This window comes from Oratosquilla oratoria, chromosome 6, assembly GCF_046742065.1.
Source record: "Oratosquilla oratoria isolate Oo_2021 chromosome 6, ASM4674206v1, whole genome shotgun sequence".
In the NCBI taxonomy this organism is placed as follows: Eukaryota; Metazoa; Arthropoda; class Malacostraca; order Stomatopoda; family Squillidae; genus Oratosquilla; species Oratosquilla oratoria.
In genome coordinates, this window is record NC_134782.1 from 62,326,151 (window position 1) to 62,341,864 (window position 15,714).

At 39.2% G+C, this 15,714-nt stretch overlaps 1 protein-coding gene across 5 annotated transcripts in view; it reads right to left on the bottom strand.

Annotated features, from left to right (window-relative positions):
• The window catches only part of LOC143026520 (uncharacterized), a 79,306-nt gene that overhangs the window by 15,171 nt on the left and 48,421 nt on the right, over window positions 1-15,714 (bottom strand). For 4 of the 5 annotated variants that reach the window (XM_076187061.1, XM_076187060.1, XM_076187059.1 and 1 more), the window contains 2 exons: window positions 11,958-12,044; window positions 2,668-2,991 (listed from right to left, as the gene is read on the bottom strand). In XM_076187061.1, the coding sequence (XP_076043176.1) occupies window positions 2,668-2,991; window positions 11,958-12,044 (411 nt within the window). The remainder of the gene's footprint in view (window positions 1-2,667; window positions 2,992-11,957; window positions 12,045-15,714) is intronic. The other variant, XM_076187062.1, reaches the window with a different exon arrangement.

Below are 15,714 nucleotides of genomic sequence, written 5' to 3' on the forward strand. Positions count from 1 at the left end.
AGAAAGGAAAGGAGGAATTTAAGAAGATGTGGGATGAGTGGTAGGGAGTGAAAGATAGAGTAGAACTAGGAGTGGAGGAGGAATGGGGATGGTTCAAGGAGGGAGTCATAAGGTGTGCGAAGATGGTGTGTGGAACAAGGAGGGCGGGAGGATATAGAAGGAAGAGTAGTGAGTGGTGGGATGAGGAAGCAAAGAAGGATGTAGAAGAGAAGAAACAGGCATTCATAGATTGGCTACCAATTAGGACGAGGGAATCATATGAGAAATACAAAGTAAAGAGAAGGGAAATTAAGCTTAAGATAAAGGAAGCAAAGAGGAGAGCAGATGTGATATGGGGTAAGAGTATGACAGAAAATTTTGAAAGTAATAAAAAGATGTTTTGGAAAGAAATTAAAAGAAGAGGAGGCGAATCAAGTAGAGAAGAAAAGGTAAAAGGTGCAGATGGAGAGATGATAGTGGAAGAGAAGGCAGTGAGAGGAAGGTGGGCAGAGTATTCTAGGGAGTTGCTAAATGTGAAGGAGGATAGGGAGGGAAAGGTAGTTGCAGTGGGAAGCGCTAAGAAAATGAGAGTGATAAGTGAGGAAAATGGAGGAGAAATAGGGAAAGATGAAGTGAAAGTAGCTGTTAAGATGATGAGAGCAGGTAAGCTAACTGTGTTGGATGGATGTCATGCAGAATATCTGAAGAAAGGAGGTAGAGCAATGGTGGACTGGCTGGTGAGGTTATTTAATGTTTGTTTAAGAGAGGGTAGAGTGCCGGAGGACTGGAGGAGTGCCTGTATAGTTCTGCTTTACAAGGTAAAGGGGGACAAGTGTGAGTGTAGTGGTTCCAGAGGGATCAGCTTGTTTGAGTGTAGTTGTGAAGGCTTATGGGAGGATCTTGATTGAAAGGATTAGGTGAACAGAGGGAGTAATTGTTGAGGAACAGTGTGGTTTTAGGACAGGGAGGGGTTGTGTAGATCAGATTTTTGTGGTAAGACAGATATGTGAGAAAGCTATAGGAAAAGGCTTACGACAGGGGAGACAGGAAGACACTGTGGGAGGTACTGCAGATATATGGGATAGGAGGAAAGCTGTTAAGAGCAGTCAATATTTTTTATGAGAGTAGTAGAGGTTGTGTTAGGATTAGAAATGGGGAGAATGAATGGTTTGAGGTAAAGGTAGGATTTAGTCAGGAATTTGTTATGTTGCCCTGGCTGTTCAATCTATACATGGAGAGGGTGGTGCATGAGGTGAATGCAAGGGTAGTGGGTCAAGAGTTGGAGATGGTTAAAGAAAATTGAGAAAAGTGGGAAATAAGCCAGTTGTTGTTTGCTGACAACACTGCGCTTGTAGCAGGATCAGAGGAGGGATTGAGGAAGTTAGTGACAGAGTTTAAGAAGGTGTGTGAAAGAAGGAAGCTGAAGATAAATGTGGGCAAAAGTAAGGTGATGAGATGTACAAGGGGAGAGTGACAGCAGGCTGGAAGTGAGCATTAAGGGTGAGAGACTGGAGGAAGTGGATAGTTTTAGATACTTGAGTGCGAATGTGACAGGAAAGGGAGGAGTGGGGGTGGAGGTAGAATGTAGATTGAGAGAACTGAGTAAATGCCTTGGTGAATTAAAGTGTAATGAGAAATAGACATTTGGGAATGGATGCTAAGAGGAGGTTATATGAAGGAGTGATTATGCCAACAGCACTGCATGGGGCAGAAACATGGAACATAAGAGAGAAAGAGAGGAGTTTGAATGTATTTGAGATGAAATGTCTGAGAAGTATGATAGGGGTTACTATGCTAGATAGAGTGAGAAATGAGGAGGTGAGGAGGAGAACAGGGGTGGAAAGGGAGTTGGGAGATAGGGTTGATGAAAGAACATTAGGATGGTTTGGACACATGGAAAGAATGAGTGAAGAAAGATTAGTAAAAGAGGTGTAGAAGGCAGAGGTGGAAAAAGTGAATATGAGGGGGCATCCTAGGATGAGATGGATGGATGGGGTGAAAGGGTCATTACAAAAGAGAGGAATGTCTGTTGAGGAAGGACGGGAGAGGACAGAAGATAGGGGTGAATGGAGAAGGGTTGTGTATGGATGATGCTGTGATGCATTAGGGGGAGTGGGTGGGGGATGGGGGGGGGGGGGTGAGGAAGTATGTATGAGAAAACTTTGATGCAGCCCTAAGGGATTTCTCCCTGTCTTCTCCTTTTCTGCATGAGGGGACGGAGAGGGGGGTCACTAAATTTATAAAGCGGTCTTGCTGTAGATGTGCTGTGTCTTGCGACACTGCTTCTGACCCAGGGCAGTGGACAAGATGCAGGGATGACCCATCATCCAGGAGGTGCTAAGATAAGAGGGAGGGAGGAGGGTGGAGGGGAGTGGAATACTCGTATGTAGGGAATGGAATGGGTGGGAGTGGTTTCTATGCCTTTTCTTTTTGGTTATCCCCCGTGTAAGGGGGAAAAAGCCTTTGGTATATGTATGTATGTGTTAGAAAATAGGAGACAGGACCTATCAAATGTTGCTCCTTTCTTGTATACTACAATTAGGTAAATACAATTAGGTAGATACACATACAAAGTTCATATAAGCAAGTAGCTGATCAACCACTCAATTACATATCTGATGAGATTTGAACATAATTTATTAAACAGTTAACGAGTTGTGTAATCCATTTTACTCCTACACAACCTACCTGAAACTTGCTGGCTATACCTGCTTCATCTGGAAATCTGTCCTTTTTGTCTTTGTTGGTTTGACTGTTCCCTTTTGGAGGAACCTTCAAGGCTTTTTTCAGGTCCCTCAGTAACTGCTGAGCCTGATTATGAACATCAAGCTCATACAGAAGAAGGAGGTTACTTGGAGTGTCAATGGAGTCAAAAGTTGGAATAGGGATAGTGTAGGGTTTCTGGTAATTCCGACATCTGACAAATTTGATGAAAATGATGATGAAAACTGTGACTAGGAGTGCTAGGAGTGCCAGTACTGTAGTTGCAAATATCATCTCTCCTGTAAGAGGCTAGAAAAAAAATATATGTATATCTATATGTACATATATATATATATTGGTAAGAATAATGGTATGCACAAACCTTGTAATGAGAGTAGTTGTTTTGGTGTGGTAATAGGCATGATACTAATGGTGACAGCCAGGGTCATTATAATTGGTGATATATAGTGCTATGACCCAGGGCAGTGCTATGGCTATGGTTATGAGAATATATTGACAATGGTGATGACAATTATGATAATGGTGGTGGTGGTAGTAGTTGTGGAGCTTTTGAAGAATAGGGGGGTCTCATTTTATTTGACATCCCAATTCTTCTAAAGGGAAAAACTGGGCCCCTATTGTTCAAAAGGTCTACCTAACCCAGGGGTTCTCGGGATGGTTTACAGGGGTACTTAGATGACTAATGAAAGATTACATAAACATTTAAATCTGCAGAGAGAAAATGACTGTTATAGATGTATTTACCTAGTTGTATTTTACGGGAAGGGGAGCTATGCTCGTGGGGTCCCGTCTTCATATCTCATTTTATCTAAACTATCTTTAAATTCATGTATTATTTTTGCACACACCACTTTCTCATCTAACTTGTTCCAAATGTCTATTACTCTGTGAGGAAAGCTGTTCTTTTTCAGATCTCTTCTATAGCTGTCTTTCTTGATTTTCTTTCCGTGTCCTCTTGTATTTCTATCATCCTCTCTATCAATAGTTTCTATGCCTTTCATGATTCTGTAAATAGCTATCAAATCTCCTCTCTCTCTTCTTTGCTCTAGTGTCTGTAGCTCAAGTTTTACTAGTCTCTCTTCATATGATAGTTTTGAGTGTTGGTGCCAATTTTGTAATTGCTCTTTGTATTCTTTCAAGTTTTGTTATACATTTTTTTGTACTTGGTGACCACATCGTTGCTGCATATTCCAATCTTGGTCTTATCAAAGTGATTAGATGTGTGAGCTGTATCATGTTGGTTCACACATGGTCAGTTGTGAAACAAATGTGTCAGTCTGTTTGTTGCTCCGAACTCATTGCTGATGTACCCTAGTACTTGCCTTTGTGAGCAAGGATTTTCATTGCTGTTGAACATTAAGTACAATTTAATCAATATGGAGCATGACCTTTGAGCATACCTCCCTAATACTGCTCCTAGAATGGAGATATAGCCCGAAGGTATTTCTCCCCATCTTCTCATTTTCTGAATAAGGGGATGGAGAGGGGGTTTACCGATCAAATGAAGCAGCCTTGCTGTGAATGTGCTGTCTTGCTGGATTGCCTCTGATCCAGGGCAGTGGGTGGGATACAGGGATGACCTGTCATCCATGAGGAGCTAAGACGAGAGGGAGGAAAGTGTGGTGGATATGAATGGAATGGGTGGGAATGAAATGGGTGGGAGTAGGGTATATGCCATTTGACTTGGCTACCTCTCTGGTAAGGGGCATAAAGCCCTTGGTATAAAGATAGAATGGAGAAACTTGTTTGCACAAAACAGGCAGAGCCTTCACACTGAAGTTTAATACTGGTTGGTAATAAAGTAACTACAGTTTTACTCCTGCTTGTGTATTATCATTGTACATTATTTTTTGTTAATATTTAACTGATGAATAAAGCCATTACAGTTTGAACTTGATATCCATTGCAGTACCAATACATATTTAATAAGGCTTAACATATTTCAATTCTATATTCTGTATGTTTATTCCATAATTGGAAAAAGTATAATAAATAAACATACTTTGAGAGCTACTGGCACTTGACAAGCCTATTTAATTAAACAACATGTATTTTCCTCAAGAAACTGATAAACTATGCATTTGAAATGCACTGGAATGAAGAAATAAATTATATATTACAGTCATCCGATCTAAAACAATGGAAATCAAAATGTGAGTATTAGGTGAAAGACCATTTTCCAATCATATAGGTAAAAATGTTTCCTCTATACAGAAACCAAGATAGGATAGCCTGAAGTTGAGAAGACTACTGTAGTAATGATTTGTAATTATCAGCAATCTCATAAGTGTACAAAAAGTTCCCCTTAAAACTTAAATTGTACATGCATACATATACCAATGGCTTTTTCCCCCTTACAAGGTAGGTAGCCAAAGTCAAAGGCATAAATCCACTCCCACTCATTTCATCCCCACATACTTTGTTCCCATTCACCATCCCTCCCTCCCTCTTTTCTCGGTTCCTCCTTGATGACAGGTCATCCCTGCATCTTGCCCACTGCCCTGAGTCAGAAGCAATGCAACATGACACAGCCCATCCACAGCAAGGCCACTTTATTTAATCAACAACCCCCATGCCTTCTCTGTCCCCTCATGCAAAAAAAGAGAAGATGGGGAGAAATCTGTGAATGCTTGCTTCTTCTCTTAAACAACTGTTTTTGCTTTATCATCCCAACACTCACAACCCTTTCTTCTATTTCCTCCCATCCTCCTTGTTCTACACACCAACTTTGCACACCTTGAGAGAAGTGGTGGAAATAATAATAGACTTAGGAGCCCAATGAAGAGATCAGGTTTGCAACATACACACATAAATTTATTGTGGGAATTCCATGGGATTGTGGAGGAGGAAGCAGTTGGTATGAGTTAGATAGGGCAAGCTGATGGAAACTCTGATTCAGATATTGGGGATCTAAATTTCTTTTATGGTTTGGACAGGTCAGACATAAGTGAGACATTAGAGGGATCTCTGTCATCACTAGCAGGAGAGATGTATGAAGAAGTTTGAGTGCTCCTCTGGAAACATGCAGAGTTATTTCCCATATGCCCCACCATTACTCAAGCAATATCACAAGATGTCATCTTAGAAGATGGAGCCAAACTGGTGAGGCAAACCCCTCACAGATTGTTGCCCTAGAAGAGGATTATGGAGAAAGAAGTGATGCAGCTTATGGATCAAGGATTAGTGAAGAGTAGGTAAATGTGTGGGAGTCACAAGGTGTGCAAAGTTGGTGTGTAGAACAAGGAGGATGGGAGGAAATAGAAGAAAGGGTTGTGAGTGTTGGGATGATAAAGCAAAAACAGTTGTTAAAGAGAAGAAGCAAGCATTCACAGATTGATTACAAAATAAGACTAGAGAACCATATGAGAGGTACAAAGAAAAGAAAAGAGAAATAAAGCATAATATAAAGGAGGCAAAGAGGAGAGCAGATGTGAAATGGGGTAAGAGTATGACAGAAATTTTTGAAAATATTAAAAAGATATTTTGGAAGGAAATTAAGAGAGGAAAAGGAGGCGAATCAAGTAGAAAAGAAAAGGTAAAAGGTGTAGATAGAGATGATAATGGAAGAGATGGCATTATGAGGAAGATGTGCAGAGTATTTGGGAGTTGCTTAATGTGAAAGGTGATAGGGAGGGAAAGGTAGATGCAGTGGGAAGTGCTAAGAAAATGACAGTGATGAGTAAAGAAAATGGAGAGGTAAGGAAAGATGAAGTGAAAGCAGTTATTAAATGATGAGAGCAGGTAAGGTACCTAGGGTGTCATGCAGAGTGTCTAAAAAAGGGAGGTACAGTGGTAGTGGACTGGTTGGTGAGGTTGTTTAATGTTTGTCTAAAAGAAGGTAGATTACCGGAGCACTGGAGGAGTGCCTGTATAGTTCCACTTTACAAGGGGAAAGAGGACAAGTGTGAATGTAGTAGTTTCAGAGGAATCAGTTTGTTGAGTGTAGTTGGAAAGGCTTATGGGAGGGTTTTGATTGAGAGGATTAGGAGAGGAACAGAGGAAGTAATTGGTGAGGAACACTGTTGGGGGCAGTCAGGGATTGCATGGATCAGATTTTTGTAGTGAGACAGATATGTGAAAAAGATTTAGGAAAAGGTAAGGATGTTTTTTGGGCCTTTGTGGATTTGGAAAAGGCTTATGGCAGGGTAGACAGGGAGGCATTGTGGGAGGTATTGCAGATATATGGGGTGGGAGGAAAGCTGTTAGAGCAGTCAAGAGTTTTTATGAGAGTAGTAGAACCTGTCATTCAAGAGGAGCCAAGATAAAAGGGATGGGGGAGTAGATTATGTGAGGATGGAATAGGTGGGAATGAATTTTGTGCCTTTGTTTTTTGTCTACCTCACTTGTAAGGAGGTAAAAACCCTTGGTATATATTTGTAGAAAAACAGTGGGTGGAATACAGGGGTGACTTGTCATCTATGAGGAGCTAAGATGAGAGGGAGGTAGGGGTGGTGGATAGGAGTGGAATGAGTGGAGATGAAATGGGTGAGAGTAGGTATATGTCTTTTGACTTTGGCTACCTCCCTGGTAAGGGGGAAAACCCTTGGTATATGGATGGTATATGGAGATAAACATGTACTGCACTATGAATGACCACATCCTTATTCTAGTACTACAGTATAATAGTAGTAGTAGAAAATGGTGGGAGTGGTTATGTACAAGAAATAGGGAGCAGTTAGTGTACCAAGCAGCCACCTGGTGGTGCGTGGGTCACTGGCATGCAATTTGAAAATATGGTTGGTCCAAAACATATAAAAGCAATTTGGAAAACATGAATAAATTTCTATTGTTGTGTTCCATGACATGTTACTGACAAAGGACGCGGGCGTCACACACACACACAAAGGACACAGAGGGTTTGGAAGTTGGCAGCAGAGGACTACAAAATTGGGGCCTCCTGTAACCAGAGGTCAGAGGGCATGTAATTCAAGATGATGACTCAAAAACTGTATTTCTTCATATCCTATAGACATGTAATTTTCTTTAATTTGTTATCATAACCTCTTAAACCCCTCCTATCCTTAATCAAGAGATCTCTTCTGTCAATGTAGTCTATCCCCTTTAGTGATCTGAATACTGTAATCATATCACTTCTTTCTCTTTGATCTTTCAAAGTTGGCAGACCCAGTTCTTTCTCTCCTCATATGCCAGGATGAGTACCAGTTTCATTGCTGCTCTGTATAACAATGCACTTGTTATTAACATTCATGTATTTTTAGTTTCCCTGAAATAACAAGAGAAATTATATTTGTAAAATGAAGTTGAACATAATGTTCTAGCATAAATACATGTATTTTGTATTACTTTTATCTGTACTAAATATCTTATTCATTTATTGGCCAAGGAAAATCAATATAAAAAAAGGCACCTCACAATTATAGAAATTGTAATAAATATGATTCAGTTTAATGTCACAAACTCACCCTCTCAGAGAGAGCAAGGATGGCACCTCCTTATGGAGGGCATTAAAGTATGATATATTGAAAATCAGAATAATAAATTATGAGAATGCTTATAATGATGATGTTGCCACCAATAACTAATACTTCTATCCTTGGGGGGAGAATACTGCACTGAAGAAATAAGAGTCACACAGGTAACAAAGGAAAAATTTAAGAAAGGTAGCAGAAAGGTGGGATAGTAGAAATTAAAAGTGACCACCATTTTTCTTTGAGTGCATATTAAAACAATTAATGATTAGGGCTACCTAGTTGTTCATCTGCAAGGACAAGGTTCTGATGCATAGAGCACAACTGTGTGGATGAGGTGTCTAGTGCATATTGTGCAAGCATGTATTTACCTAATTGTAGTATACAGGAAAGGAGCAATGGTTGTTGGGTCCCATCTCCTATTTTCTAATCTTCTATTTAGATTTGAACTCATGTATGTTTGAGCTTGGGCTATATCACCTTCTAAGCTATTCCACATATTTATACATCTATATGGAAAACTGTGTTTCTTCACATCCTTTTGACATTTGGTCTTTCTTAATGTACTTTCACAACCTCTTGAAGCCCTCCCATCTTTAATCAGGAGATCTCTTCTATCAATGCAACCTATCCCCTTTAGTAACCTGAACACTGTAATAATGTAACCTCTTTCTCTTCAATTTTTCAAAGTTGGTAGACAAAGTATTTTTAGTTTTTCCTCATATGGTTTATCTGTCAAGCTGAGGACCAGTTTGGTTGCTGCCTTTTGTTTTCCCTCAATCTTGCTTATATCCTTAACTCTGTGTGGGGACCATACTACTGACGCATATTCCAGTTTTGGACGTATTAGTGTTTTGATGATTTTTTTCATCATCTCTTCATCCATGTAAAGGAATGCCAATTTAATCTTCTGCAGTAGTCCATATGTCTCTCCCACAATCCTGCTGATGTGTCTGTCAGGTGACAGGTCTTTTATCAACACTCCCAAGTCTTTCTCCTCTTTTGCTTTTGTAATGGGTTTGCTTCCCATAGAATAGTTTAAGGATGGCCTTTTGCTGCTATTGTACATTATCAGTACTTTGCATTTTTTGGTACTAAATTTCATTTCCCATTCTTGACTCCATGGAAAAATAGTATTTAGATCTTTTTGCAATAGTTTACTGTCCTCATTTTTTATTTTTCTCATGATTTTTGCATAATCTGCAAGCATGTAGGTATAGCTTGTTGTAGCTTCCATCATGTCATCATTAACATAGACAAGAAACTTTATTGGTGCAAGCACTGAACCTTGTGGAACTCCACTCATTACTGCTCTCCAGTTTGACATCTTGTCCTTTACTACTGTCCTCATGTATCTTTTCTTCAAAAAGTCTTTAATCCATTCTAGTAGTTTGTCTCTCAGTCTCCCAGACTACTCCAATTTTCACATAAGTTGACTGTGAAATACTTTATCAAATGTATTCTCTAGGTCCAAGTACACACAGTCCTCCCAATCCTCTCTCTCTTGTAGCACATCAATCACTATCTAGTAAAAGCTTAAAAGGTTCGACACACATGAAATTCCAGATCTGAAGCCAAACTGTCTGTCTGTCTGTCAGAATATTCATCTTTTCAAAATATTTGGTTCACTCATCTTTCACATAATTTCACATTTGTGTTGGTTAGTGACACTGGCCTATGTTTCCTTGTTTTTACCTTTGTGAATTGGCATCATGTTTGCCCTTTTCCAATCAAGTGGCACAATGCCCTCTTTCAATGAACATATAATAAGACAGTGGATCTTGTCTGTTAGCTGTTCACTACATTCTTTAAATATCCAGTTTGAGATCACACCAGGTTCCAATGATCCCAGAAATGTTTTTGTTCCCCTCACTTTTTTCCAAAAAGTTGCACTCTATTGTGAAGACCAACTGGAAACCTTCATTCATTATTTCTGCCTGAGCTGAGGTCTCTTCAAAGACCTTACCATCTGTATCTCTTCCCTTTATGAATCTGTAAAACAATTTTGGTTCATCTTTGCATTTTTCTACTACACCTCTCAAAATTACTTTCTTCCTCCCTGCAAATTCTGGTATAGTCATTCCTAGCTTGTTTGTAAGCTTCTTTTGTTTCATTGTATTAGGCTGGTTGAGGCAGACTCTGATAGAATGAATTTGTTTATTTATTTAGAAATGAATGTTGGATGCCAATAATGATAGCTCATTTAAGTGCAAGAAAAAGGAGGGGAGGGACAGTGAGGGAGATGATGATTGTGAGTTTTAGGTCGTGTTTGGTGTGCTTCTGGGGGAGGGGGGAGGGGGGGGGAGAAAGTGAGGAGCAGTGAGCCAGGCTCACATATGATGCTCTGAGACGATCTGCATCTTTGGTGTTCATCCAGCCTTTATATAAACAGGTAGGTCATACCCTGTGCTCCTACAGAGAATATGTGTTCCTCAAAGAATCCAATGTTCATCTTCCCGTGGCTCATGTGGCTGGACTAGGTGCAGGTTAGGCATCACTGGTCGATCCTGGTACTGCAGGTATTTCCTCAAGAAGGCTTTGTCCCACCCATGGGCCTCAAGGAAGTTTAGGTGGTACGATAATGTCCCATGGGACCACTTGTAGGTCAGTAAGGTTGTGGGATAGCCGGAGAAGAGGATAGGACCGAGAAGTGAGGACTACTTTCTAACATATTGCTTCTTTTCTTACTCCATTTTCCCCAAGCTACATCCCTGACCTTTTTTGCAATATCACACTTTTTGTTAAACCAGTCCTGTTTTTGCTTCTTTCTCTAGTCTTTGGTACATGTTTTTTCACTCCTAGGTTGCAAATGTCAAGAAAAATTTCCCATTTCCTCCTTATTACTGTGGTATTCATGAATTCCTCCCAGTTTATTTCTTCAAATAATTTTTTCAACAGTAATCTGCTTTCCTAAAATTGAGTCTCCCTTGCCTATGTGATTAACCTCTTGGCTATATTTCCTCATCCTCCAGCTGAAATTCAATTATAACATGGTCACTTTTTCCTATTGGACAAAGGTAGTTCAGTGAGTTGTGTACATAGTGCACAAGCACATGTATGAAGTGTTATCTTAATCCTGAATTTGTTACAGTTCTGAGTATGTTCATCTTCTTTCCGGTTTTGCTAGGTTGTTTCTTGTGTATTTACCTAATTGTAGTATACAAGAAAAGAACAATGCTCATGGGGTCCTATCTTTTACTCTCCAGTTTATTATATTTAGGTATTCATGTATAGTTCCAACTTCAGTTATCTTTATTTTTTAATTATCATACTTAGATTTTAATTCATGTATTGTTCTAGCTTGAGCCATTTCACCTTCTAAGCTATTTCAAGTGTTTCACCATCTATATAGAAAAATATTTCTTCACATCCCCTTTGATCTTTAATGAAAGCAAATACTCGTATAGTACTTTTAGTTTCTTTTTGTACAGTTTATCTGCAAGAATTGGAATAATTTTGGTTATTGCTATTTGTGTTTTTTTTTGGCAAAAGACCCATAGAATATACATGTTAAAGCAATTAAAGCAAGTATAGTATAATATGCCCTAATATTTCAGTAAAGGTTACAAGTAATCATTTGCTTTTCTTATTGAAAATGAATTAGGAGCTCATGCCAAGAGGTGCTCACCCATGACCCTATATGCTCACACTTCTAGGGCAAGTATAAGTCACCAGTAGCCATTATATCTGAATGAGAGTCCATGTCATGTAAGACAAATTGACCCACTATTTGGCAAGCTATTCTCACATTTGTTTTTGTTCTTTCATTCTGATGCATTTTCAAGTCAAACAACATAAATAGAAACATATTTCAACATGACTTACCTCATTTTTCAAAGCAGAAGAATATGAGACAGAAAAAGCCTGCCAAGGTAGTAGAATATTCTTAAAGCACTCATCATATACAGACATCTGCAAAGAAAGGAACACTGGAAGATGACTGGACCACTGAAGAGAATTGTCTAGACTTGAGGAAGAAATAAATTGAGTTAAGGGAAAGGGTTCACTATAAAAGAATTCTACATTTCAAGAATGTAATCAGGACTAAAATCAGTAAATCAATCTGTTGCCCCAGGTCTCTCTTGCAGGAGACTCACAGCTCCCAGGTTACCAGCAATGGCCACCAAGTAGACCCATAGGTCATTCAGGGAAGAAATATTGTGTTATTAGTGTGGAGTTGTTTAGGATAAAGTGCTCATTGTCTTCTATGTGGTGGTTGCATCTAGGGCAGGTTGATTATGTGGACATCCTATTATGTGTTGATACTATCTCCAGACTAAAAGAACAGGCCAAATGAAGATGAGATGGAAATATGTGTATTGGAAACAGGAGTGATAGATGGAAAGGGAAAATCCTGATTGCTCAGTAGGGCCAAAACTTTCAGCTTTTTGGATCTCAAGACTCATATTTTGTGTTCAATAATATATCTGTGCATCTTTCTATACAGATATAAATAACATCAAGACCAAGACCCTCTGTCTTACTTTTGCACATTTAACAGAATATCCCTAGAATCTTCACTACCACTTGTTTCCCAATCTTCCCAACTCACCCTCTCATAATTAAGATCTCCCACCAGGACTTTATTTCCCTAAGGTCTCTTAATCCAACACTTTCCAACTACCACTTGTGCGGACATTTGAACCCAGGATATAAACCCACTTCAGGAACTGGTGGTGTTTTATGTCCTAGGCCAATTCCCAAAGTGGCAGTTGGTAAGTGCTGGATTAAAAGACCTAAGTGTATTCAGCTTCATTTTAGGCCCTTGTCTTAGGGGAGGGAATGTATGCTACCATGAAGTTTCTTCCATCTTTCTCCCTGGTTTTAACTCTCAAATTTAATGTTTCAGAATTACCTTAACCCAATATAACTTTATCCAATGTTATGTAATTTTTCACTACCATTATCATCTCTTCTCCCATTTGGGCTTTTCTGTCACATCTTCTGACTATATATTCACCATCTTCCAGTTGGAGATTAACACTAATTGGTAGGTTGGTCTCTACTAAGCATAAAATATCAACTTCATTCACCATTATTTAGTTATTGATTTATAATCTGGCCAAGTCATTCATCATATAAGTATATGCCATTTTCACTTTCCTTGTATTGCCTTCTGAAGTGGCTTGTTTTTGTACAGTTTTCTCATTTTTTCATTTAGATATCTCCTGAAAAACTTTTGCTTCTCTTATGTCATCCTTTCCTTGGCTTCAATGAAAACCTCATTGTCACTCATTCTTCCTCAGTTGCATCTCTCATGATCCAAATACTCTTAAATTTGTTTTTATGAAATAATTTCCAATGCCAAATTGATTACCTCATATGCTGTGGCTTGTGACAGCCATGTTCATGAAGTCCCATCTTTTTATCTTCATTCGTCATACTTAGGTTTAAATTTGTTTATAGTTTTAGCTTAGGGTGCAAGATTTCCTATGCTCTTTCAGGTGTTGATACATCTGCATTGAAAACTGTTTCTTGATATTCCTCAGATATGTGGACTTTTCCCATTGGTTCCTAACACCTTGTGATGCCCTCCCGTCCCACACCAAGACGTCTTCTCTATCAATTCTGTCCATTTATTTCAATGAACTGAACAAGATCATGTGATCTCTTTTAATAACAGCAGGTCTGTGTGTGAGATTGTACAAATTGCATGTACAGTACTTCTCCATTAGAGAAATAGTTAAGAGAGAGATTGTGATGCCTAGGGGTTGTCTTGAGAAGCGAAATGGAGTTTCACGATATAACACAAAGGGGAGTTGGTAGATTAACGCATGGATGCAAACACATACATCAATCTCTGTTTCTTGTGAGTAGTTAGATTAGTCTCACATCCAACTATCCCCATAAACAGGTGTGTCAGTATGTTCTGTAGAATTAATGGAAATACATGTCCATAACTGAAAATAAGTGGACATACATTGAAAATATAATGGATAGATATTAGTATTAAGTATTTAGTGAGTCTCACACCCCAACCATCCCCATTAACAGGGAGAAAAGGGGTTGAGGGAGTGTTAACAAACCCAAACACACTTGCTACGTGGGGTTGATTGAAGGAATCACTTATCAATCGAGTGAAGTTGTTGTGCAGCTATTAAGTGTAATCTCCTCCGAGATCATTCTCTATTAAGGACATAGTAGATCTGAGGTTAGGTTTTGATAGAAGTAGAGGAAGTAGACATTTAGATAGTGGCCAGAAGGTTGGAATGTAAGAACCACGCCTATGCATACGCCCGTGACATACTCAAGGTGCTCATACACACTGATTCCCATAGAATCCATAACTGTGTCATAAGCTACCTCGAATATTCAGGTTATTAAACCCAAGTCAGTTGAGTCACTGTAGTTGTTGAGCAGGACCTACATACATTTTCTTACTGTGTGTATTACAATTTAATGACTATTGGAGAAAAGCCACATATATATTTTTTTTACTACTTGCTACAATTTAATAATTGATAAATACAAAACTATGTATTCTTTCATTACCCAACTTGGACATCACTACTGTAATAATACAAAAGGCTTACTGCTACCAAAATCATCTCAAACAGCCTGAGATAAGAAGAATGGAATTATATTGATTTAACAAGTAGTAGTTTTCATTTCAGATCATATATGTGATTGGGTGGTGGTAGCAAATACCTTTAAGTCATTAGGCTTAATTTCATAATTCCCAAGTTGCCCTTATATACGTATATTTGATCACTCTCATTGGAGGTGCTCTTGGTTAAGCACTAATCTATAGAGGCATCATAGATATCTTGCCCTTCCATTCCACCATTGAAAGACAATAGTAATTATCATTCACAATGCTGCATTTTTTGTGGCAGCACCACAGCAGTTAGTGTGCATTTAACTGTTGTGGGAAGAGGATTGCTGCGGCGAGTGCTTGTAGAATTTTCTCTCCAACGCATTGCATTTTTACCACTCCAGGCATCCCTATGACCTTCAGGAGGGAATATTCACGTGAAGCAGTTGCTCAGATAATTGCTTTAGAGGAATCTGGCCTGCAAACCTAGCAAATAGTGCAGTAAATTGGTGCCAGCGAGGGAACAGTGGGTTGCTAGATTTTATGAGGAGGGAGGGAACAACCTGCCATTTTCAAAACCAAGGTCTGGTAGGCCTAAGAAGACTTCAGGTTGGGCCCACATTTTGAAACATACTTTGGAGTCTACTCCAAGAATCAAAGCCAGGAAAATCAAGCAGGAAAACCCAGTTCTGTTTAGTGGTGTGTCTGTGAGGACAGTACACTGCCACATCAAGGACCTAAATTACAAGAGGTGTCGCCCTGTGAAAAAATCCAACATGGCCAAGCGGGTCGATTTCACCAATAAATATTGAGATTGGAGTCACAATGACTGGATGAAGGTGCTGTGGAGTGACGGAAGTAACTTTACTATTGTGGATGGCCGGAGTGTCAATGCGTACCGGTGTCGGGGGAGTGACCCACTTGACCCATGCTACATACAGGGTACAGTTAAGTTCCCGGGTTGGCTTATGTTTGGAGTGCTTTTAGTGGATTTAGCAAGAGTGAATTAGTGTTGGTGTCTAAGCAGTCAGGTGAAAGTGTTTATAA